At 47.3% G+C, this 25,266-nt stretch overlaps 1 protein-coding gene across 1 annotated transcript; it reads right to left on the bottom strand.

Moving 5' to 3' along the window:
- Positions 1–11,880: 11,880 nt before the first annotated feature.
- On the bottom strand, positions 11,881–23,452 carry LOC139229634 (zinc-binding protein A33-like). Its single transcript, XM_070861148.1, has 6 exons — positions 23,034–23,452; positions 22,848–22,943; positions 18,247–18,480; positions 17,536–17,558; positions 17,331–17,446; positions 11,881–14,773 (listed from the first exon to the last, which is right to left on the bottom strand). Exons 1-6 carry the CDS (start codon positions 23,442–23,444, stop codon positions 14,241–14,243), a joined length of 1,413 nt encoding a protein of 470 aa, XP_070717249.1. The 5' UTR covers positions 23,445–23,452; the 3' UTR covers positions 11,881–14,240.
- Between the last annotated feature and the right edge of the window lie 1,814 nt (positions 23,453–25,266).

Raw genomic sequence — 25,266 nt, forward strand, 5'->3', positions numbered from 1 at the left:
ATTGGCAGGATAGGCGCACCAACATCAGTGTTCTCGCTTAGGCCAACATTTCCAGCATCGAAGCATTGACAATGCTAGATTCCCAAAGCAAGCACTTTACTCAGAGCTCTGACACAGAAGCGAGTCCCAGGTGGGCAGAGGGAATGCTTCAAAGACACCGTCAAATTCTCCTTGAAAAAGTGCAAAGTCCTCACCGACACCTGGGAATCTCTGGCCCAAGACTGCACAAAATGGAGGAGAAGCCACCGGGAAGGTGCCGAACACACATCGAGTCTCTATCGGGAGCAAGCAGAAGCCAACTGCAAACAGCGGAAGGAGTGCACGACAACCCAAGCAACCCACCCATCTGTCCCTTCAACCAACATCTGCCCCACCTGTGACAGAGACGGTAGGTCCCGCATTGGACTTGTCAGTCACCTGAGAAATCATATTAGTCTGGAAGCAAGTCATCCTCGACTCCGAAGGATTGCCGAAGGGAGAGCGATATCATTGCAGCGAGACTTCCTTACTCATATATTCCAACCCCATTAAACTCAACGCTAACTGACCATTTACCTTCCTAATTGCTTGCTGTACCTGCATGTTACCTTTCTGTGATTCGTGTACAAGGAAACCCAAATCCCTCTGCATAATAACATTTACTTTCCCAGTTCACTGAGCTCCCACATGCCCTGTTTCACTCACTGCGCCGTTATCATCTCATACTTACAGCAACTAGGCACACAAAAAAATTAGAAACCGAAATGTGCAAAGAGAGTCTAACTACTGACATACGCTGTTAGATTCACTCCGATAGCAAATGATGGCGCAAAATGCAACCAGTGGAGGCCGCCACAAAATAGATACGATTTTTGGAACAAATAACGACATGTACGTGCAGCCGGTAAGTGCAAGAGTATTCCTCCCCATCACTGCAGGGCTGGAAAACCCTGACCAGCCCAAATCGGCCTATCGCTGATTGTCCCTCCCTCTCCCCGTCCCCGTCACTGCCCCCTCCCTCTCCCCGTCACTGCCCCCTCCCTCTCCCCATCACTGCCCCCTCCCTCTCCCCACCCCTCCCTCTCCCCGTCACTGCCCCCTCTCTCTCCCCATCACTGCCCCTCCCTCTCCCCATCACTGCCCCCTCCCTCTCCCCATCACTGCCCCTTCCCTCTCCCCATCACTGCCCCCTCTCTCTCCCCATCACTGCCCCTCCCTCTCCCCATCACTGCCCCCTCCCTCTCCCCATCACTGCCCCTTCCCTCTCCCCATCACTGCCCTCTCCCGATCCCGATCACTGCCCCTCCCTCTCCCGATCACCTCCCTCTCCCGATCACTGACTCCTCCCTCTCCCGATCACTGCGCCTCCCTCCACATCCCATTCCCGATCCCAGGACATATCCGGGAAAACACCGAATGTTTATGCTGCTCGGGAGTCACATTTCAGGAAAGACCGATTCCCAATATTTGAAAGGTTATTGACCTGAAACGTTAACTCTGTGTCTCCACAGATGCCGCCTGACCTGCTGAGTGTTTCCAGCATTTTATGATATTTCAGATTTCCAGCATCAGCAGTATTTTGTTTTTGTATTTAAAACTGGAATAATTCTGATCTTTGAATATCATTTCAATCGCCCTGTCCGTGTGTGGTAGGAAATCCAATGGGCGGTGAAATAGATGGACTACGCCCAGACCCAAATTCCCCCTCACTCCCCCAGCCCTGCCCAGTAATTGCCAGAGGGAGGGTGCGAGGTTCCATCCTAGGGATTTGAGGCTAGATGCCATTGGTTTATATACTGCATCTCCAGATAATCTCACCAGGGTCAACTGAGCCGCTGGTAACTTTATCGTGGTAACTATTTTTATATAAGTCATACCTTTATACTTTGCCAAATTTGAGTGTCTCACACCACTGTTTAATTTCAGCTAAATATATCAGTAAGTTCAATCTGTAAACCTCTGGGCTGTGTGATAATATCAGCTATTTAAAGAAAGTTTAGAAACATAGAAACATAGAAAATAGGTGCAGGAGTAGGCCATTCGGCCCTTCTAGCCTGCACCGCCATTCAATGAGTTCATGGCTGAACATTCAACTTCAGTACCCCATTCCTGCTTTCTCGCCATACCCCTTGATCCCCCTAGCAGTAAGGACCTCATCTAACTCCTTTTTGAATATATTTAGTGAATTGGCCTCAACAACTTTCTGTGGTAGAGAATTCCACAGGTTCACCACTCTCTGGGTGAAGAAGTTCCTCCGCATCTCAGTCCTAAATGGCTTACCCCTTATCCTTAGACTGTGACCCCTGGTTCTGGACTTCCCCAACATTGGGAACATTCTTCCTGCATCTAACCTGTCTAACCGCGTCAGAATTTTATATGTTTCTATGAGGTCCCCTCTCATTCTTCTGAACTCCAGTGAATACAAGCCCAGTTGATCCAGTCTTTCTTGATAGGTCAGTCCCGCCATCCCGGGAATCAGTCTGGTGAACCTTAGCTGCACTCCCTCAATAGCAAGAATGTCCTTCCTCAGGTTAGGAGACCAAAATTGTACACAATACTCCAGGTGTGGCCTCACCAATGCCCTGTACAACTGTAGCAACACCTCCCTGCCCTTGTACTCAAATCCCCTTGCTATGAAGACCAACATGCCATTTGCTTTCTTAACCGCCTGCTGCACCTGCATGCCAACCTTCAATGACTGATGTACCATGACACCCAGGTCTCTTTGCACCTCCCCTTTTCCTAATCTGTCACCATTCAGATAATAGTCTGTCTCTCTGTTTTTACCACCAAAGTGGATAACCTCACATTTATCCACATTATACTTCATCTGCCATGCATTTGCCCACTCACCTAACCTATCCAAGTCGCTCTGCAGCCTCACAGCATCCTCCTCGCAGCTCACAGTGCCACCCAACTTAGTGTCATCCGCAAATTTGGAGATACTACATTTAATCCCCTCATCTAAATCATTAATGTACAGTGTAAACAGCTGGGGCCCCAGCACAGAACCTTGCGGTACCCCACTAGTCACTGCCTGCCATTCTGAAAAGTACCCATTTACTCCTACTCTTTGCTTCCTGTCTGACAACCAGTTCTCAATCCATGTCAGTACACTACCCCCAATCCCATGTGCTCTAACTTTGCACATCAATCTCTTGTGTGGGACCTTGTCGAACGCCTTCTGAAAGTCCAAATATACCACATCAACTGGTTCTCCCTTATCCACTCTACTGGAAACATCCTCAAAAAATTCCAGAAGATTTGTCAAGCATGATTTCCCTTTCACAAATCCATGCTGACTTGGACCTATCATGTCACCTCTTTCCAAATGCACTGCTATGACATCCTTAATAATTGATTCCATCATTTTACCCACTACCGATGTCAGGCTGACCGGTCTATAATTCCCTGTTTTCTCTCTCCCTCCTTTTTTAAAAAGTGGGGTTACATTGGCTACCCTCCACTCCATAGGAACTGATCCAGAGTCAATGGAATGTTGGAAAATGACTGTCAACGCATCCACTATTTCCAAGGCCACCTCCTTAAGTACTCTGGGATGCAGTCCATCAGGCCCTGGGGATTTATCGGCCTTCAATCCCATCAATTTCCCCAACACAATTTCCCGGCTAATAAGGATTTCCCTCAGTTCCTCCTCCTTACTAGACCCCCCGACCCCTTTTATAACCGGAAGGTTGTTCGTGTCCTCCTTCGTGAATACCGAACCAAAGTACTTGTTCAATTGGTCCGCCATTTCTTTGTTCCCCGTTATGACTTCCCCTGATTCTGACTGCAGGGGACCTACGTTTGTCTTTACTAACCTTTTTCTCTTTACATATCTATAGAAACTTTTGCAATCCGTCTTAATGTTCTTAATAATCTTAGTATTGTAGGAGGAGACTAGATTGAATTCAGTCAGTAAATTACAGCCACTGAGGTTTCTGTTAATGCCCCAGATGTGCGCTGCTGTGAGGAGCAAATGGGAAAAAGTGACAGCATCTGGATGGTGAGGGGAAACATCTGTTTACAGCAGGGGTGTGGGATCAGACCCTGGAACAGGTTCATCCGGCCCGCGGATTTACCCTCAGAGGCGGACTGACTCTCGGCAAATGTCCCCGAGTGTCCCCCGGAACCCCCACCGATGGATTTGCACTCTGGACCTTTCTAAAGCTGCTCTTTCCCGGGGCTCTGAGGCGTTCCCCGAGCTCCCCCGTCCCCGCTCTTCAGCCGCCTTCACTCACCCTGCAGCGCCCCTCTGCTCTGCAGTTAAACACCGATTAAAATGAGACAGATCTGATAAGGTTGGGCTCAGAACTCACCATTGACAAGATCATTGTCACTGGACGCGGGCTTTTCTATTTCAGACTCTGAATCTCACACAGCCAGCTCGCTGAACAGACTCAGCAATTGTTCATTCAAGGAAGCTCCATCTGTCTCCCTCCGAGAGTGAGTGAAGCTGGCGGCCCCTGGGGAAGTGTGGCCAATGGCCATGGTGGTAAAGCAGCTGGAGTGACCCGGACAGCGGCAATCCACCTGAGACACGGCGGTGTAGCGCCACCTTCCGCCTGTGGAGCAACATTACAGGCAGCAAGGTCCCCGGGTTCCTGCAGCTCACAGCTCACTCTGGTACAGGGCTGGGACATTATTTGGGCTGGAGGGCCACTTAACAAGTTTTGGTGAGCTGTTGGGGGCCGCCCACCAACCTTGCACCAATCGCGGCCGGACGGGCAGCAAATTTAAAGGGACGTGCGTGAAAACAATTAGAGCCAACATTGCACAAACATAAACGTTGCATAAACATAAATTCAGATTGTAGTCAGGTTCTATTTTACACACACAACGGGTGTTCGATACTGCTTAGAAATGGATCAAATATAAAAGTTGATAATGTTGTGGTATCTTTGGTCTCTGTAACTCAGTGCTGTGAAATAGAACTGTTCCCTCTTTAGACCCTGTGTCAGCATCAATTCCCCACCTCAGACATCCTCATGTCCCGCTGCACAGATGACCAATGCCGTTCCAATTGGTGGCAGATGAGAACTCCCCTATCGTCGTACTCTGGATACAGCGAGAGGAAAGATGCAGCGCGGTAAATGAGTTGTGGCGATGAGCAGCCATGACCCAACTCTAAAATGGATAGGGCATATTCCACTGCGCCGTGCATACTGGGTACGGACGTCCGCCATTGGGGCCCAGACTCGGGGAACGGTCCTTTTCAGATTGGCTCAGGGAGAATCGCTTTTGCGAATTATTAATTTGAAATAAGTATAACTATGGCTTTTCCTTGGCTGCAGTTCGGGTCTGTCTCTGACCGATCAGAAGTGAAAGTGGATAGACGAATGTGCAGCTCGAGCTCCTGCTCGCGTACTACTTCTGTCCCATCCAGCGGGCCGGATCGAATGACTTCGCGGGAGGGATATGGCCCGCGGGACATATTTTGCCCAACACTGCTCCAGACCCAACTCGTTACCGACTACAAACGGTCTGGTGACACACGGTGTGAGATAGAGATCCATAAACTGAACCGGCTTTGTGATTGCAGCCGTTCACCCTAAAACACTTAAAGTGCCCTAAATGTGAAGGAGCTGTCTGGAAGCCATGACCAGTGTCAGTACTTCCTGATTGAAACTGTGGGTGGATCCAGACCCGGAACCCAGTCACAGATCACTATTTGAGTCCCTGGAAGTGTTGTTCACATCTGGATGAAATACTGTTAAATTCATTGTCTATGACATTTCACTTAGCACCTTGGATCAAACTGAGAGACAAATGGGGAGAGGGAGAGGTGGTGATGGGGAGAGGGAGGGGGCGGTGATGGGGATAGGGAGGGAGCAGTGATCGGGAGAGGGAGGGGCCAGTGATGGGGAGAGGGAGAGGGCAATGATCGGGAGAGGGAAGGGTAGTGATCGGGAGAGCGTGGGGAAGGGCGGGGCGAAAGGAGGGGACAGAGGAAAGACCAATGCTGATTTGAAATACATTGAATTTTTACATCGATTTTTTATGCAATGTCATCAGGCAAAATGTTCCCCTTGAGTCATTATATCCAACATCGGAATGATTGTCGTCTTTACCATCTGATATTCCGTGTCACCTGAACAGGGAACAGAGCGCAATACCTGGTCAGTGGATCAAACCCCGATAACAGAACACAAATTAATTTCAACTGAAATGAATGGGCTGAAATCAGGCGGTTTCTGTTATCAGCGTATCTGTGCAACATTTTGTCATTGTGTGCTTTGACAATCAATACAAAATACCCCAGCGAGAAAGAGTAAAATCTATTTCATTGTATGCTGGATAATACTTTTACCAATTGTCTATAATTTTGGCGAATGTTGAGGTAAATCTGGGAAGCGGGTGCAGAGCGAGCCGTATTGGGAAAGGCAGTAAAAGAGGTGTCCAGGTTCCACAGCTGACACAAGTGTGAGGGCCTTTTGCATCTCTTAACAGAGGGCATAATGCTTGATTATCGACCCGTTTGTAAAATTGGGCCAAACTGAATGCAGCCGGCGCTGGGCCAGGTCAGTTCAGGAAGGCTTCATCAGGCAGGGCTTCAAAACAACAAACTAAACCTGCCTCCGGGAAATGATTGGACCAACCCAGATCTAAGTCCCCAGGATCGCACCTCGTTCTCCCGATCACTGCTCCTCCCTCTCCCGATCACCGCCCTCTACCTCTCCCGATCACTGCCCTTCCCTCTCCCCATCATTGCCCCCTCCCTCTCCCGATCACTGCCCCTCCCTCTCCCGATCACTGCGCCTCCCTCCACATCCCATTCCCGATCCCAGGACATATCCGGGAAAACACCGAATGTTTCTGCTGCTCGGGAGTCACATTTCAGGAAAGACCGATTCCCAATATTTGAAAGGTTATTGACCTGAAACGTTAACTCTGTGTCTCCACAGATGCCGCCTGACCTGCTGAGTGTTTCCAGCATTTTATGATATTTCAGATTTCCAGCATCAGCAGTATTTTGTTTTTGTATTTAAAACTGGAATAATTCTGATCTTTGAATATCAGTTCAATAGCCCTGTCCGTGTGTGGTAGGAAATCCAATGGGCGGTGAAATAGATGGACTGCGCCCAGACCCAAATTCCCCCTCACTCCCCCAGCCCTGCCCAGTAATTGCCAGAGGGAGGGTGCGAGGTTCCAGCCCAGGGATTTGAGGCTAGATGCCATTGGTTTATATACTGCATCTCCAGATAATCTCACCAGAGTCAACTGAGCCGCTGGTAACTTTATCGTGGTAACTATTTTTATATAAGTCATACCTTTATACTTTGCCAAATTTGAGTGTCTCACACCACTGTTTAATTTCAGCTAAATATATCAGTAAGTTCAATCTGTAAACCTCTGGGCTGTGTGATAATATCTGCTATTTAAAGAAAGTTTAGTATTGTAGGAGGAGACTAGATTTAATTCAGTCAGTAAATTACAGCCACTGAGGTTTCTGTTAATGCCCCAGATGTCCGCTGCTGTGAGGAGCAAATGGGAAAAAGTGACAGCATCTGGATGGTAAGGGGAAACATCTGTTTACAGCAGGGGTGTGGGATCAGACCCTGGAACAGGTTCATCCGGCCCGCGGACTTACCCTCAGAGGCGGACTGACTCTCGGCAAATGTCCCCGAGTGTCCCCCGGAAGCCCCACCGATGGATTTGCACTCTGGACCTTTCTAAAGCCGGTCTTTCCCGGGGCTCTGAGGCGTTCCCCGAGCTCCCCCGTCCCCACTCTTCAGCCGCCTTCACTCACCCTGCAGCGCCCCTCTGCTCTGCAGTTAAACACCGATTAAAATGGGACAGATCTGATGAGGTTGGGCTCAGAACTCACCATTGACAAGATCATTGTCACTGGACGCGGGCTTTTCTATTTCAGCCGCTGAATCTCACACAGCCAGCTCGCTGAACAGACTCAGCAATTGTTCATTCAAGGAAGCTCCATCTGTCTCCCTCCGAGAGTGAGTGAAGCTGGCGGCCCCCGGGGAAGTGTGGCCAATGGCCATGGTGGTAAAGCAGCTGGAGTGACCCGGACAGCGGCAATCCACCTGAGACACGGCGGTGTAGCGCCACCTTCCGCCTGTGGAGCAACATTACAGGCAGCAAGGTCCCCGGGTTCCTGTAGCTCACAGCTCACTCTGGTACAGGGCTGGGACATTATTTGGGCTGGAGGGCCACTTAACAAGTTTTGGTGAGCTGTTGGGGGCCGCCCACCAACCTTCCACCAATCGCGGCCGGACGGGCAGCAAATTTAAAGGGACGTGCGTGAAAACAATGAGAGCCAACATTGCACAAACATAAACGTTACATAAACATAAATTCAGATAGTAGTCAGGTTCTATTTTACACACACAACGTGTGTTCGGTATTGCTTAGAAATCGATCAAAGATAAAAGTTGAACATGTTGTGGTATCTTCTGGTCTCTGTAACTCAGTGCTGTGAAATAGAACTGTTCCCTCTTTTGACCCTGTGTCAGCATCAATTCTCCACCTCAGGCATCCTCATGTCCCGCTGCAAAGATGACTAATGCCGTCCCAATTGGTGGCAGATGAGAACTCCCCTGCCGTCGTACTCTGGATACAGGGAGAGGAAAGATGCAGCGCGGTAAGAGTTGTGGAGATGAGCAGCCACGACTCCACTCTAAAATGGATAAGGCATATTCCAGTGCGCAGTGCATTCGGGGTACGGACGTCCGCCATTGGGGTCCAGACTCACGGATCCTTTTCAGATTGGCTCAGGGAGAATCGCTTTTGAGAATTATTAATTTGAATTAAGTATAACTATGGCTTTTCCTTGGCTGCAGTTCGGGCCTGTCTCTGACCGATCAGAAGTGAAAGTGGATAGACGAATGTGCAGCTCGAGCTCCTGCTCGCGTACTACTTCTGTTCCATCTAGCAGGCAGGATAGAATAACTTCGCGGGCCGGATATGGCCTGCGGGCCGTATTTTGCCCAACACTGCTCCAGATCCAACTCGCTACTGACTACAAACCGTCTGGTGACACACGGTGTGAGATAGAAACATAGAAACATAGAAAATAGGTGCAGGAGCAGGCCATTCAGCTCTTCTAGCCTGCACCGCCATTCAATGAGTTCATGGCTGAACATGAAGCTTCAGTACCCCCTTCCTGCTTTCTCGCCATAACCCTTGATCCCCCGAGTAGTAAGGACTTCATCTAACTCCCTTTTGAATATATTTAGTGAATTGGCCTCAACTACTTTCTGTGGTAGAGAATTCCACAGGTTCACCACTCTCTGGGTGAAGAAGTTTCTCCTCATCTCGGTCCTAAATGGCTTACCCCTTATCCTCAGACTGTGACCCCTGGTTCTGGACTTCCCCAACATTGGGAACATTCTTCCTGCATCTAACCTGTCTAAACCCGTCAGAATTTTAAACGTTTCTATGAGGTCCCCTCTCATTCTTCTGAACTCCAGTGAATACAAGCCCAGTTGATCCAGTCTTTCTTGATAGGTCAGTCCCGCCATCCCGGGAATCAGTCTGGTGAATCTTCGCTGCACTCCCTCAATAGCAAGAATGTCCTTCCTCAAGTTAGGACACCAAAACTGTACACAATACTCCAGGTGTGGCCTCACCAAGGCCCTGTACAACTGTAGCAACACCTCCCTGCCCCTGTATTCAAATCCCCTCGCTATGAAGGCCAACATGCCATTTGCTTTTTTAACCGCCTGCTGTACCTGCATGCTAACCTTCAATGACTGATGTACCATGACACCCAGGTCTCGGTGCACCTTCCCTTTTCCTAATCTGTCACCATTCAGATAATAGTCTGTCTCTCTGTTTTTACCACCAAAGTGGATAACCTCACATTTATCCACATTATACTTCATCTGCCATGCATTTGCCCACTCACCTAACCTATTCAAGTCACTCTGCAGCCTAATAGCATCCTCCTCGCAGCTCATACTGCCACCCAACTTAGTGTCATCCGCAAATTTGGAGATACTGCATTTAATCCCCTCGTCTAAATCATTAATGCACAATGTAAACAGCTGGGGCCCCAGCACAGAACCTTGCGGCACCCCACTAGTCACTGCATGCCATTCTGAAAAGTACCCGTTTACTCCTACTCTTTGCTTCCTGTCTGACAACCAGTTCTCAATCCAGTCAGCACACTACCCCCAATCCCATGTGCTTTAACTTTGCACATTAATCTCTTGTGTGGGACCTTGTCGAAAGCCTTCTGAAAGTCCAAATATACCACATCAACTGGTTCTCCTTTGTCCACTTTACTGGAAACATCCTCAAAAAATTCCAGAAGATTTGTCAAGCATGATTTCCCTTTCACAAATCCATGCTGACTTGGACCTATCATGTCACCATTTTCCAGATGCACTGCTATGACATCCTTAATAATTGATTCCATCATTTTACCCACGACTGAGGTCAGGCTGACCGGTCTATAATTCCCTGTTTTCTCTCTCCCTCCTTTTTTAAAAAGTGGGGTTACATTGGCTACCCTCCACTCCATAGGAACTGATCCAGAGTCAATGGAATGTTGGAAAATGACTGTCAATGCATCCGTTATTTCCAAGGCCACCTCCTTAGAGATCCTTAGAGATCCATAAACTGAATCGTGTTAATGATTGCAGCCGCTCACCCCAAAACACAAAGTGCCCTCAATGCCAAGGAGCTGTCTGGAAGACATGACCAGTGTCAGTACTTCCTGATTGAAACTGCTGGAGTCATGTTTCTGTGGGTGGATCCAGACCCGGTTCCCAGTCACAGATCACTCTTTGAGTCCCTGGAAATACTGTTCACATCTGGATGCAATACTGTTACATTCACTGTCTATGACGTTTCACTTTGTACCTTGGATCAGACTGAGAGACAAAGGGCCATTGTGCTGAGCGTGGGGGAAGGGCGGGGCGAAAGGAGGGGGGCAGAGGAGAGATCAATGCTGATTTGAAAAAAAATACTTTTTTGCATAGATTTTTATGCAATGCCATCATGCAAAATGTTTCATTTGGATCATCATATCCAACATTGTAATGATTGTCGTCTTTACCATCCGATATTCCGGGTCACCTGAGCGGGGAGCAGAAAGGAAAATCTGCTCAGCGGATCACACCCCGGTAACAGAACACAAATTAATTTCAACTGAAATGAATGGGATGAAATCAGGTGGTTTCTGTTATTAGCCTACGATCCTCTGTGCCACATTTTTCACTGTGCGTTTTAACAAGCAATATATAACACCCCGGCGAGAAAAACTAAAATCTACTTCATTGTTTGCTGGAACATACTTTCACCAATTGTATATAATTTTGGCGATTGTTGAGATAAATCTGGGAAACATTTGGGTCTTGAAATTCGATGGCGTCTTCGATGGAGCCTTTGCATGTTGTCATACACAATCTGATCATTCAGCGAATGTAAACTCTGTCGAGGGGGTAAAATGTACCCAGTAATGTGGGCACCATCTGTGTACCTGGGAAAGCCAGTAACCTCAAAAAACAGGGTGACTAACTAGTTTTTACCTTGCTGTGAAGTTAACATGAATTCATCTGTCTTTTAAAATGTGTGTGAGATACAACTCTGATCTAATGGCTTCCTCTTTCCTTTTAAAATTCGTGTTACCTCAACCAACCTTCAGACAACGCCAGAGGGAGATTACAACAGGCGCTTTATTGATGTACAGGATGATTATAATTATCACAGTTAGTTAATAGATTTCGAGTTTACTTTAGTTGAGAAAATCGTTTTACAATATTTACATCAATTATGATGAAAGTAATTGACATACAAAAAGGAGACACAATGAACCGCGACATTCAGTAAATGGGCGAAAACAAAGTGTGATCCAATAGTGGGAGCAGCGTTTGAAATCCTTACCATTTACCTGTTTAAAGAGAGCAAAGCAAATAAAAAATACCAGAGAGCTGGCCTGAATAATCAGTTTCCTGATAATATTTTCATTACTGACTCCGAGGTGAATCAGGAAATGTAGTTTCTAAAACTGCCGGAGAACAACACTTTGTAAATGCATTGAAGACTGTAATGGAGATTTCAGTCCAGCTTAGAGGGCAGCACAGCTCAGACTGGGAGATCCCCATGTGTGGCGTGCAGCGTGTACCGTGGCACAGTAAGCAGAGCACCAGCACAGCCAGTACAAAGCCTGTTTTAACGTGGCTTTCTTTGTAGAAGTCCCTCAACCTCACTGTCCTCGCCTCTCCTCCTGAAGGCACTAACTGGAGGCTCGGGAACAGCAGGGCTGGGCTCAGTTGTGTCCTCACCTGATGGTCACGTCCTGCAGGAGGAGTCACTGGATAGTCCCCGGGCTGGGGCTCTTTTCTCGAGAAAGGAGAAGGCTGAGGGGTGACCTGATAGAGGTCTTTAAAATGATGAAAGTTTAGGGTGGACGGATAGGAGATGTGTCCACTTGCGGGGGAGAGCAGGATTAGGAGCCATAAATATAAGATAGTCATCAATAAATCCAATACGGAATTCAGGAGAAACTTCTTTACCCAGAGAGTGCTGAGAATGTGGAACTCGCTCCCCTCTGACAACCGTAGTATCCCCAGCCATCACTGTTCTGTGTGAGACCAGTTACTCAGTACAGGCTGGGGCCCTCCCAGCTCTGCACGGCTCAGTACCACACACACCAGGCTGAGCATTTACCCACTGAGCCATCAGGGCCACATACGGGGAATTCTAAACTCTAAACTGTAATCAAATAGTAGCAACTGATCCAATCAGCACAGAGAGACACCATAATCATGTCCTCTCGAATTAAACTAGAATGGAACCTCGACCGTATGCAATGATGGAGCGGACCCCCAATAGAGACTGGAAATGGGTGAATAATCCAGGACCCCATACTTACACTGACACGGAGTTTTTTAACCTTTGGTTTATTTTGATTCCATAATCAAGTCCCAGTGTCTGCACACAAAATGTTTCCATTTTAAATGTAAAATGCATTACCTTCAAATAGAGTGTTGGCAACCTGACACTGCTGGTCTCAGACATGAAACTCATTCCCCTGGTGTCCTGAATTGGCCTCAATACAGGAACAGTAAATTCCACATAACAACTACTTATCCTATTTATTCGTTTTATTCAAACCCAGCCTGACTCCCACTAACTTTCTTGTAGATTACCGAGATCCCGATGTAAATTTTTAGGTCATTCACCGAAAAAAACACCAACATACCATGTCAGCTTTGTAAATAAGGGCATGTTCCATTGCCCAACTCCTCCAGATCCATCAACTGATTGCAGAAGGAATGTTGGCCGGGACATGGGTAAACTGCCTGTCCTTATTTGAATAGTGTCCCCTGATCTTTAACATCCAGTTGAACAGGCACACAGGGTATCCAACAACTCAACCTAAAGATGGTGCCTCTAAATAACAGTGACTGCACTTCACTGCGCTGTGATGTGTTTTGGAATGTCTTGAGATCCTGAAGGACCGATATGAATGCAAGCTTCTTCCTTCTGATTGTTTCAGTATTGCACAGGAGTGTTAGCTCAGGGTATGTACTCAGAAAGGTGAGGGACTTTAATCACAGCTTTCCAGGCCCCTGTTTGTTTTAGTCCTTCTTTCTGATCCAATTATCATTCAGTTCTGAAGAAAGGTCTTGCCTGAATTGTCAAATCAGCCGAGTGTTTTTAAATTTTTTGGTATGTCCGCAGTACTGAATTACACCAGCAGGTGGTGATATTGCACTGTAGAACTTTACAGAGCTTTGTACAGCTCGCCATCACCATCTCCTGGCTGAAAGTGGCACTACAATGACCTGAAAGGGACGTGAAACACTGGGGTGAATTTTCACTTCGACCATGGGAACAACTCAGGTGTTAGCGGATCGGCCGCCAGTTTTACAGACCACACGGAAGGAAAAGTGAACATTTAGTCCTTTAAACCGAAGATTTACAAACTCCCCTCTTTTTGAAGAGAGACAGTTTGTGTATTTCCCATCACCAATGGTGCGTGGTGCTGAATACCTGAGGAATGTGCTCATTTTCAGAGCACAACTTATACCTGCTTTTTAATACAAAGGAGCGGGGCAGTGATGAGAAAGGGCTGGGATGGACTTGCTGTCGGCTTTTAATTTTATTTAAGTCTCCTCACATTTTATATTTGTATGGGTTGTATTTAGTCTCATTGGGATTTTACAAGGCATCATTTTGAAATTACATTTTCTAACTCCCGACCCCTGACCTCTGTTCCTGACCCTATCCGCTCGGGGTCAAGTCATTGTGAGGTCATGGATGACGTGTGCCGGTCCGAGAAACCGCCCCTTTTACAGACCCGGATCGGAATCGGAGCAGATTCTCAGCCACTTGTTCTCATCCCAAGTCCCGAAGAAAGGATAAAGTTTCTTCGTGAATTTATTCCCAGTGAAGGTGTGGAGATGGGACTTGGTGTCCGCGCTGTAAAATGTAACTGTCCCGGACTCGTAACTGAGACAAACTCCCACCTTCCCGGGGATCTGACCGGCAGGGAGAGGGGATGGAGGGGAGGAGTTTACAGTAAACCGATCATCCTCCCGCTCGATGGTCCACAATCCATTCTCCGGCCTCAGTGTGACCCCTCCCTTCCTCCCCACAGACTCTGCGGCTACTCCCAGACTCCAACCCCGATTCCCCGCCACCTCCACCTCCCAGTAATGTCTCCCCGATGTGAATCCCTCCGATCCCAGCACACAGGGCCAGGCTGTCAACCTCTTCTCAGTGTCAGGGAGATTCCTCCGGGTCCTGATCCATCTCACACTCTTCAGATCCTCAGACACCTCGAGCCATGGATTCGCTGTTTCCACATCCAGGGTCACAGAGACTGGGAGAAAAAGCAGAAACTTAGAGAGAGTCACTGGGAATCGGGGGAGAGACTCGCTGGGGATCGGGGGAGGGGCATGCCAGGGATCGGGGGAGAGATGCTTTCACCGAGATCCCCCTTTCTGACCGATTTCCTGTTTCTCAACTGCAGAAAAGATCAGCCCCGAGGGGAGGAAACGAGGATCTGACAACAGCAGAAAACACCGGGACTTCCAGGGAGGGAGGTCACAGCTTCTGAAAATATCAAACATTAACCCACCCGCCTCAGCACTTTGGTATTTTGTGGTAATGTAAAAAATAAAATGAACTAAATCTGGAACTGGAGCCTCAATGTACAACAAAATACTGTTCCCAGTTTAATGCCCCACAAATTGGGGTTAAAATACCTGGGGGTTAAACACCTTCCATACTCAGCAACAACAACAACTTGCATTCATATAGCACCTTTAATGTAGTAATAAAGTGCTACACAGGATTGTTATAAGTCAATAATTTGACATCAAGCCACAAGAAGAAATTACGGCAGGTGACCAAAAGCTCAGTCAAAGAGGGAGGTTTTAAGGAGCGGGTTGAAGGAGGAAAGTGAGGTGGAGAGGTTTAGGGAGGGAGTTCCAGAGCTTGGGGCCCAGGCAGCTGAAGGCAAGGCCACCGATGGTGGAGCGATTATTATCAGGGATGGTCAGGAGGGCAGAATTAGAGGAGCGCAGACATCTCGGGGGGTTGTGGGGTTGGAGGAGATTACAGAGATAGGGAGGGGCGAGGCCATGGAGGGATTTGTAAACAAGGATGAGAATTTTGAAAACGAGGCGTTTAACCGGGAACCAATGTAGGTCCGCCGAATTTTGGATGACCTCTAGTTTACATAGAGTAGCAAGTGGGAGGCCAGCCAGGAGTGCATTGGCGTAGTCAAGTCTAGAAGCAACAAAGGCATGGATGAGAGTTTCAGCAACAGATGAGCCGAGGCAAGGGCTGAGACGGGCAATGTTACCGAGGTAGAAATAGGCGGTTTTATTCATGCTTCGGATATGTGGTCGAAAGCTCATTCAGGGACAAATATGACACCAAGGTTGCGAACATTCTGGTGCAGCCTCAGACAGAACTGGGGAGAGGGATGGAATCAATGGCTAGGGAACGGAGTTTGTGGCGGGGACGGAAAATCAACAGGAACCTTCCCATTACTCTGGAGATATACATTCCTGGAGAAGGAGGCCGCTCCATTCTAATGAAATTCAAATAACCTCAGAACCCAAAGTGATGCTTCAGTTCTGTGTCCTGAATCAGGTGTCCCCGCGTTCCCCTCATCAGCAATACTCACACTCGCCCCACGTATGAACAGCACAGTGACCATGAGTGGAGACCTAAACTGTGCTCTTCACTCCCAGCGGGACAAGCTCCCAGCGGACACAGGGCAACAGGACAAGCAGACGGAGCAATCTGGGGGAAAGTAATGACCTGGTCCCACACCAACCAATCGCTCCCATAGCGAGTTTTACAAGACCCTAATTATAGTGCATACTCTGCTCCTACTGAAACCCCTACACCATGTGCTGGAGACAAGGACACAGACTCAATTAACTTAGTCACAATCATGTTAATGCACATGAAAAGAAAGGTCACCACCATTATCCATCGTAGGAAACTAAATCCCTCCTCAATGCTGATGAGAAAATATTGGACAAGATCTTACCCTCCAGATATCTCCGGCCTGGTCCACGCAAACAAATAGACTGGGCCGCATATGGAGACAAAACACCTGCGGTTATTCAATGTGATGCACCACTGTCATACCTCTACACTGATACGCTCCATGGATGCAGAAAATACATTTGTCGAGGGCGAGTGGAATGGTTCTTCAAGACAATTGAGTGAATAAGCCTCGGTGACACTTTCAGGAAGTGGATTGCAATCCGGTGCTTGTTGCCCATGTCCACAGTGACTGCATACCCCTCACCACTCCTCCTCCCCCAACAGGCAGACAAAGCCTGGAGGGTGAGTATTGTAGAGGAGGAAAGGTGTAGCTGGGAAGGGCGGGGGTTCCTCTTGCTGAAGTGTGCAAATTATCGCTGGGTTCTGGAGGCTGTGGTTGATCAGACAGTCCCCTGTGTTGGTCATGTTCGGGGAGCTGACAGTTTCAGCTGACCAGTTGAAGGTGATGCTTTTTAGAAGGTGGATTTAGTGCGCCAATAACTCATGAATTCCATTCATAGAAACATAGAAAATAGATGCAGGAGTAGGCCATTCGGCCCTTCGAGCCTGTACCATCAATAAGATCATGGCTGATCATTCCCTCAGTACCCCTTTCCTGCTTTCTCTCCATACCCCTTGATCCTTTTAGCCGTAAGGGCCATATCTAACTCCCACTTGAATATATCCAATGAACTGGCATCAACAACTCTCTGCGGTAGGGAATTCCACAGGTTAACAACCCTCTGAATTCAGGCCCGCTTTTAAGCAAGGTTGCTCTGCAATTGCTGCAATACTTTCTATTGTATTTTTAGGTATAACGAATCAAATTATGAGGTTATAAATCAGGACAAAGGAACATATATGAGTTTTACCGGGATTAATGGTGTCCATCATTTCTCTCCACACTGTGAACAGTAAAGGACCGGCGAATTTTTCGATCGACAGGGCGACATCTGATAATGTCAGTGTTTGACCTTCATCACTGATCCTGCAAATATCAAACAATTGGTTACAAATTGAACATAACCACTTTTCTGAGTTATTTTACCAAATTATGCATTAAAGAGCATGTCCTACCTCTGCTTCTGACGGGTTTCCTCCTGAAATAAATGAAACACATTCCTGAGTTGATCGACTGACCGTCTAAAGCCGGACAACACAAATGACTCCCAGATTGTGACAAGTTGCTGATAATTCAAAACTCTCAATGTTTCAGACACACAGATAGAAGGAGGATATTAGAAAAAGGATATAGGTGCACAGGAGAAAGTATCCAAAAGATTTACAAGAGTTATACCAGAACTGCAGGAGTACAACTAACAGGTAAGTCTGAACCCTCTTTATCACATTGCAACTTATAAGATTCTGAGGGGGCTGACAGGGTAAATTCTGAGAGGCGGTTTCCCCTGGCTGGAGAGCCCTGAACTAGGAATCATAGTTTCAGGATAAGAGGTCAGCCATTCAAGACTGAGATGAGGAGGGATTGCTTTACTCAGAGGGTTGTGAATCTTTAGAAATCTCTGCCCCAAAGAGAAAGTCCTCCTGGTTCCAGGGACCGCCGATGATGATGATGAAGGAGTTGCGGGTATTCCCGGGATTCTGTAGATATTGTGAGAGACCAGTTAGTTCGGTGATAATCGCAGATTCACCCCGGAATAGACAAAACAATCGATCGGTTTAAATCAGATCCGAATTATTGGGAAAATGCTGCATTTATTTCAATACTATCTCCGATCATATTGTGACTGTGTGAAGTTTCACTGAACTAAACTGAAATATAATCCTCACCTTCAGAAATATCAGCCCATCTTTTTGCTCCATCTGTTTCTGCAACTTTGAGAGCTCCTCCTGAATAGAATTTAAATTCTCTTGAATTTCACGAAGGTTTTTCTCCATTGTTTCTACAATCTTCCCCTCTTGTTCCCTGAGATCTCGGATTAAACGCTGCTCTTTCTCAGTGAGAATCTGGTGTATTTTAGCGAACTCGGATGTGATGCGGGTCTGCAGACTGCTCGACTGTTTCTACTAAATGAAATGTGAAACATAATTAATGTACCGCGATAGAGGGAACAAAACTAACCGAGATCCCAGAAAATCAACACAGGGAGACGGTCATGTATGTACTTTCGGAATCACTAGCCACTAGATGGCGTCACTGTTGGAGGCCATTGGGCTGCATGCGCGTGGAGTGATTTGTGGAAGAAGAAGATTGGGCAGACTTTGTGAGCCGTTTGAACCAGTTCTTTGTGGCCAATAAAATGGAGGAGGTCGGCGACACAGATCGGAGCCGGGTGGTGTTCCTCACGGTTTGCGGTCCAAAAATTTATAGTCTGATAAAGAATCAACTACTGCCTGTGAGTCAACAGAGAATACGTATGAAAAATTGTGTACACTGGTACAGGACTACCTTAAGCCAGACGAAGGCATCATCATCTCGAGATACAGATTGTATGCACATTCGCTCAGAGGGCCAGAATGCGCAGAATTCGTTGCCGGCCTAAGACATCTAGCGGGGCTGTGTTGGCAGACATGCTGCGGGACTTCTTTGTAATTGGCATCAACCATGAGGTGATCCTGCATAAGCTACTGGCATTGGAGACGTTGGACTTGAACAGGGCCATCACGATCACTCAGTCATGCATGACGATGGATAGAATTCTAAAGCAGATATCAGTGAAAAATCGAAACTCGGCAAGTACTGTAAATGTGGTTGATTCAGCGTTCAGCAGAGTGGCACATGGCAGGGCCTACCCGACTGCGTACGCGAAATTTGTGGCTGCCCAAAGTCTGCCAGCGGGAATGCATCCGATTTCTCCGTGTTGGCTTTGTGGGGAAATCACCGGCACCGGCAGTGCCAATTTAAGCAATATAATTGCAAAGGATGTCTGAGAGTGGGCATCTCCAGCGCAAGTGTCCACAGATGAGCAAGCGTGCTGCGACACACTACATAGAGTATGATGGTCAGACTAGCGCGGATCAAGATACGTAATCTGAGATACCAGAGGAGGAAGTGTATGGACTGTACTCGTTCCTATCCAAGAGCAAACCAATAATGGTCAACGTGAAATTTAATGGGGTGCCGGTATCGATGGAACTGGACACAGGGGCGAGTCAATCGATAATGAACCAGAGGGCATTCGACAAGCTGTGGGATACTAAAGCTGTGAGACCCAGGCTGAGTCCAGTCAATGCCTAGTTGCGCATGTACACCAAAGAACTTATAACGGTGATTGACAGTGCCACAGTTAAAATGTCGTATGACAGTGCAGTTCACGAGTTACCACTATGGATTGTCCCAGGCAATGGCCCAATGCTGTTCGGCAGGAACTGGTTTGAAAAAAATCAGATGCAACTAGAACAACATCAAGGCGTTGTCGTCAGAGGAAGATACATGTGCCCCTCGCTGTTTAAACCAGGCAACGGCAACTTCACGGGAGCCACGGTGCAGATCCACGTGTACTCAGATGCAAGACCTGTCCATCATGAAGCTCGGGCAGTTCTGTATATGATGAGGGAGAAGGTCGAAATCGAACTGGACAGACTCCAGCATGAAGGGATCATATCACCGGTTGAATTTAATGAATGGGCCAGCCCCATTGTTTCTGTGCTGAAAAGTGATGGCACAGTCAGAATCTGTGGAGACTACAAGGCTACGATCAACAGGGTTTCGAAACAGGATCAGTACCCGTTACCGAAAGCTGATTACTTGTTTGCAACGCTAGCTGGGGGGTGAAAGTCGTTCACCAAACTGGACTTGACGTCGGCCTACACGACACAGGAGCTGGTCGAGATGTCGAAGAGACTTACGTGCATTAACACACATAAAGGACTGTTTATTTATCACAGGTGCCCTTTTGGAATTCGCTCGGCTGCAGCAATATTTCAGGGGAACATGAAGTCCGATCCCAGAACTGTCGTTTTTCCAAGATGACATCCTGATCACAGGTCGTGACTCCAAGGAACATCTGAATAACCTGGAAGACGTTCTACATCGTCCGGACAAAGTGGGACTCAGACTGAAACGCTCGAAGTGCGTCTTCATGGCACCAGAGGTCGAATTCCTGGGGAGGAAAATTGCTGCTGATGGCATCAAGCCCACAGACGTGAAAACCAAGGCCATTAAGAATGCATCCAAGCTGCAGAATGTGACAGAGCTGCATTTGTTCCTGGGTCTACTCACCTACTTCGGTAACTTCCTACCTAAATTGAGCACCTTTTTAGAACCACTGCACATGCTGCTAAGAAAAGGCGACAACTGGGTGTGGGGTGCGTCTCAAGACAGAGCTTTTGAGAAAGCCACTAATCTGCTTTGCTCTAACAAGTTGCTGGTACATTATGACCCATGTAAACATTTAGTATTGGCCTGTGATGCTTTGTCATAGGGAATTGGTTGCGTACTCCAACATGCTAATGAGTCGGGTAAACTTCAACCAGTCGCGTATGCTTCAAAAGGTTTGTCTAAAGCACAAGAGAAAGAAGCACTAGCCTGTGTGTATGGGGTTAAAAAGATGCATCAGTACCTGTTCGGTCTTCGGTTTGAACTGGAGACAGATCACAAGCCGCTCATTTCACTGTTCTCTGAAAACAAAGGTATCAATACCAATGCTTCACCCTGCATCCAGAGGTGGGCACTGACATTATCCGCTTATGATTATGTCATTCGCCATAGACCTGGCACTGAGAATTGTGCAATGCTTTGAGCCATCTGCCATTGCCCACACCAGAGGTGGAAATGTCATAACCAGTGGACCTATTGTTAATTATGGATGCTTTTGAGAGTGAAGGAACCCCTGTAATGGCTCAACAAGTTAAGACCTGGACCAGCCAGGGACCGATTTTATCGGTGGTGAAGAGTTGCGTGGAGGCCAAAGGTGATTGGTCTGCCATACCCAAGCAAATGTGCGAGGAGACCAAACCTTCCATTCATCGCAAAGACGAACTGTCTATTCAGTCGGATTGTATCCTGTGGGGCAATCGTCTTGTATGCCCAAGAAAGGGAGAGAGAAATTTGTACGTGAGCTACATAGCACACATCCCGGCATTGTAATGATGAAAGCCATTGCCAGGTCTCATGTATGCTGGCTGGGAATTGACTCTGAGCTGGAATCATGTGTGCATCAGTGCAACACTTGCATGCAGTTCAGCAAAGCACCAGCGGAATCGCTGCTGAGTCTGTGGTCATGGCCGTCTAAACCATGGTCCAGAATCCACATAGACTTTGTAGGCCCCTTCCTGGGAAGATGTTTTTAATTGTGGTGGATGCATATTCGAAGTGGGTAGGGTTTATAATCATGTCATCCAGCACATCCACAGCTACCATTGAGAATCTCAGTGTCATGTTCGCGACACATGGTCTGCCTGACATCGTTGTTAGTGACAACGGATTGTGCTTCACCAGTCAGGAGTTTCAAGAGTTCATGAAACTCAATGGGATCAAGCATGTAAGGTCAGCACCATTCAAATCTGGATCCAATGGGCAAGCAGAACGTGCTTTCCAAATCACAAAGCAGAGTATGAAGCGAGTAACCCAAGGATCACTGCAGACCCGCCGGTCATGCACACTGCTTAGTTACAGGACAAGACCACACATGCTTACCGGGGTCTCACCTGCCAAACTAATGATGGAGAAGTCTTAAGACCAAGCTATCTCTTTTTCTCCCTGATTTGAATAATCATGTTGAATATAGAAGACAAAGTCAGCAAGGGTATCATGATCGCGCAGCTGTGTCATGCGATATTTCTGTAAATAATCCTATCTATGTTCTGAATTATGGTCAGGGTCCCAAGTGGATCGCTGGTACTGTCATGGCCAAGGAGGGCAACAGAGTATTTATTCTCAAGCTCAAAAATGGGCAAACATGCAGGAAACATATGGATCAGACAAAGCTGCGGCACACAGATGTACCGGACCAGTCGGAGGAAGAGACAATCGATAACCAACCAACTTACCCCCAGTCATCAGAGACTCAGTGGTCATCAGTGAATCGGGACTTTCAATCAATGACATGTTCAATGAAAATGGACTTTCAATCCCTGACATGGCCATTGCCACTCCGACCAGGTTAGCCACCCAGCCACAACAGACTCTGAACACTCAGAGGCAATGAATTGAACTGAGACAGTCAACCCAGGAGCGTAAAACACCGGACCGTCTCAATTTGTAAAAGACTATGTTAATATCTCAAAGGGGGTATTGCCATGCATGTACTTTTGGGATCACTAGCCACTAGATGGCGTCACTGTTGGAGGCCATTGGGCTGCACGCACGAGTGTGTGCCATTTTGTATATTAGTCACTTTGGGCCTTAATAAAGCACAACCACGGTTATACCTCTTGGAGTTAAACAATACTCAGTCTAACAGTTATTGCATACACAACAGAGACCTTACCCTAACTCCGGAAATCTGCTGTTTCTGTTTTAATTCCATTTCTAGAGCCGCCGATTTCTTCTCTGAGAGAGAATCTAAGGAAGATTTCAGCTGATCCTGGGATTGGGAGAGAAAATCACAGAATAAAAGTGTTCGACTATATTTTATCACATTTTCAATCAGCTGATCCAATCTGTTCCCTTTTACCTTGTAGATGCCAACAGCTTCTTTAATGGGCCTGAAGCGGTGCTCGCTGTGTTCCCGCGCATCTCTACAGACCAAACAGATCAGTTTCTTGTCAGTTTCACAAAACAGCTTCAGTTCTTCCTGATGTTCCTCACAGTGACGTTTACTTTCCTTCCGTTTCGGATTCATCTTAACTTCTCGAGCTTTCTCGGCCAGACTCGCTAAGGCCCGACTGGTTCTGAGGTTTATTTCTGGAAACACCTCTCTACATTCCGGACAGGAGTTTGTCTCCTTCTTGTCCCAGCACTGTGTGATACAGGAGCGGCAGAAGTTGTGCCCACACTCCAGTAAAACCGGATCGGTGAAGAAATCCAGACAAATGGGACAAATTAATTCCTCTGTAAAACTCTGGTCTTGCTCTCTGGAAGCCATCGTTCAGTTTCAGCACTTCCTGATTCAAACTGCTGGTGTCGTGTTCCTGTGGGCGGTTCCAGGGGCCGTTCTCCCTCTGACATCACTCTTGTATCCCTGCACTGCTGTCCACATCTGGATGAAATAGTGTTGAATTTACGAGGAGAAAAAGCAGTCCATGACTTTTTAGCGTGCACCCATCACCAGTCTGAGAGTCAAATGGGTATTTTACTAAGGCTGGGAAAACGAAGAGGGAAAAAGGAGGAGGTGGGAGGAGAAATAATAAGAATACAAGAAAAAGGAGGCATACGGCCGCTCGAGCCTTCTCCGTCATTGAATAAAATATGGCTGATGTCCTACATTAATTCCAATTTCTTGCTCTATCCTGATAAACCCTGATTCCCTTAGAGTCCAAAAATCTGTCGCTCTCAGTCTTGAATATAATCATCGACTCAGCCCTCTGGAGCAGAGAATCCTCTGAGTGAAGAAATTTCTCCTCATCTCAGTCTGAAATGACCAATCCCTTATCTTGAGCCTATGACCGCTATTTCTAGACTCTCCAACCAGGAGAAACATCCTCTCAGCATCTACCCTGTCAAGCCGTCTAGTAATTTTATACATTTCAATGAGATCATCTCTCATTTTTCTCAATACCAAAGTAGACTAGCCTATTCTACTCAATCTCTTCTCTTAGGACAGCTCTCTCTTCACAGGAATCAATCTAGTGAACCTTTGTTGCACCTGCACTAAGGCAAGTGTATCCTTCCTTAGGTAAGTGGACGAAAATTGTACCCAGCACTCCATGTGTGGTCTCACCAACACCCTACATAATTGCCCTTCAGGAGATGCAGAGTGTCCACAGCGCCTGGTCTTACCTCAAAGCCTCCATAATTATCTCCTGTGAAGAGACGCTTGGTCACTCGACCAGGAAACATCAAGATTGCTTTGACGAGAACGACCAGGAGATCCAAACACTAATAAGCCAGAAGCGCAAGGCATTCTAAAACTGGAAACAGCAATACAACTCGAGAGCATGAAAGCAGCTCGATAGATGTCTGAAGGCCGAGGTCCAACATAAATCTTGTGACATAAAGAACAGGTAGTGGGTGGAAAAAGTGCAGGAGATCCAGCAACTAGCTGACAACTACGATGTATGAGGATTCTTTAGCGCAGTGAAGGACCCAAGCACCCAAGGTCCTACCCTGCTGAGGGCTAAGAACGGAGAGATACTCATCAAGGACAGAGAGGCAGTCAGTGCCCACTGGAAGGAGCACTTTGAAGATCCCCTTAACCAAGACTGTCTTTGCCGTGAGTGTCCTCGACTCCATTGCACAGCATGTGTCCCAACTTCACCTCAGCACAAGCCCAGGCTGAAAAGACCATCCGACAACTGAAGAACAACAAGGCTTCAGAGCAGATGGAATCCTCGCCGAAGCACTAAAGCAAGGCAGAGAAGCACTATTGGCATGAATTCATGAACTCATTTCTCTTACCTGGAAGGAGGAGAGCATGTCAGGGGATCTCAGAGACTTTGTAATCATGAGCATCGTCAAGAAAGGTGACAAGTCCGATTGCGGTAATTACAGAGGAGTTTCCCTGCTGTCGGCCACAGGGAAAGTCATCGTAAGAATCCTCCTCAATCGCCTTCTCCCAGTGGCTGAAGAGCTCCTCCTAGAGTCGCAATGTGGATTCCGCCCACTAAGGGGCACAATGGACATGATCTTCACCATGCGTCAAATCCAAGAGAAATGCAGGGAGCAGCACCAACCTCTGTACATGGCCTTCTTTGACTTCACAAAGGCCTTTGACACTGTCAATCATGAGGGACTATGGACTGTCCTCC

This window comes from Pristiophorus japonicus, chromosome 19, assembly GCF_044704955.1.
Source record: "Pristiophorus japonicus isolate sPriJap1 chromosome 19, sPriJap1.hap1, whole genome shotgun sequence".
NCBI classification, from domain to species: domain Eukaryota; kingdom Metazoa; phylum Chordata; class Chondrichthyes; family Pristiophoridae; genus Pristiophorus; species Pristiophorus japonicus.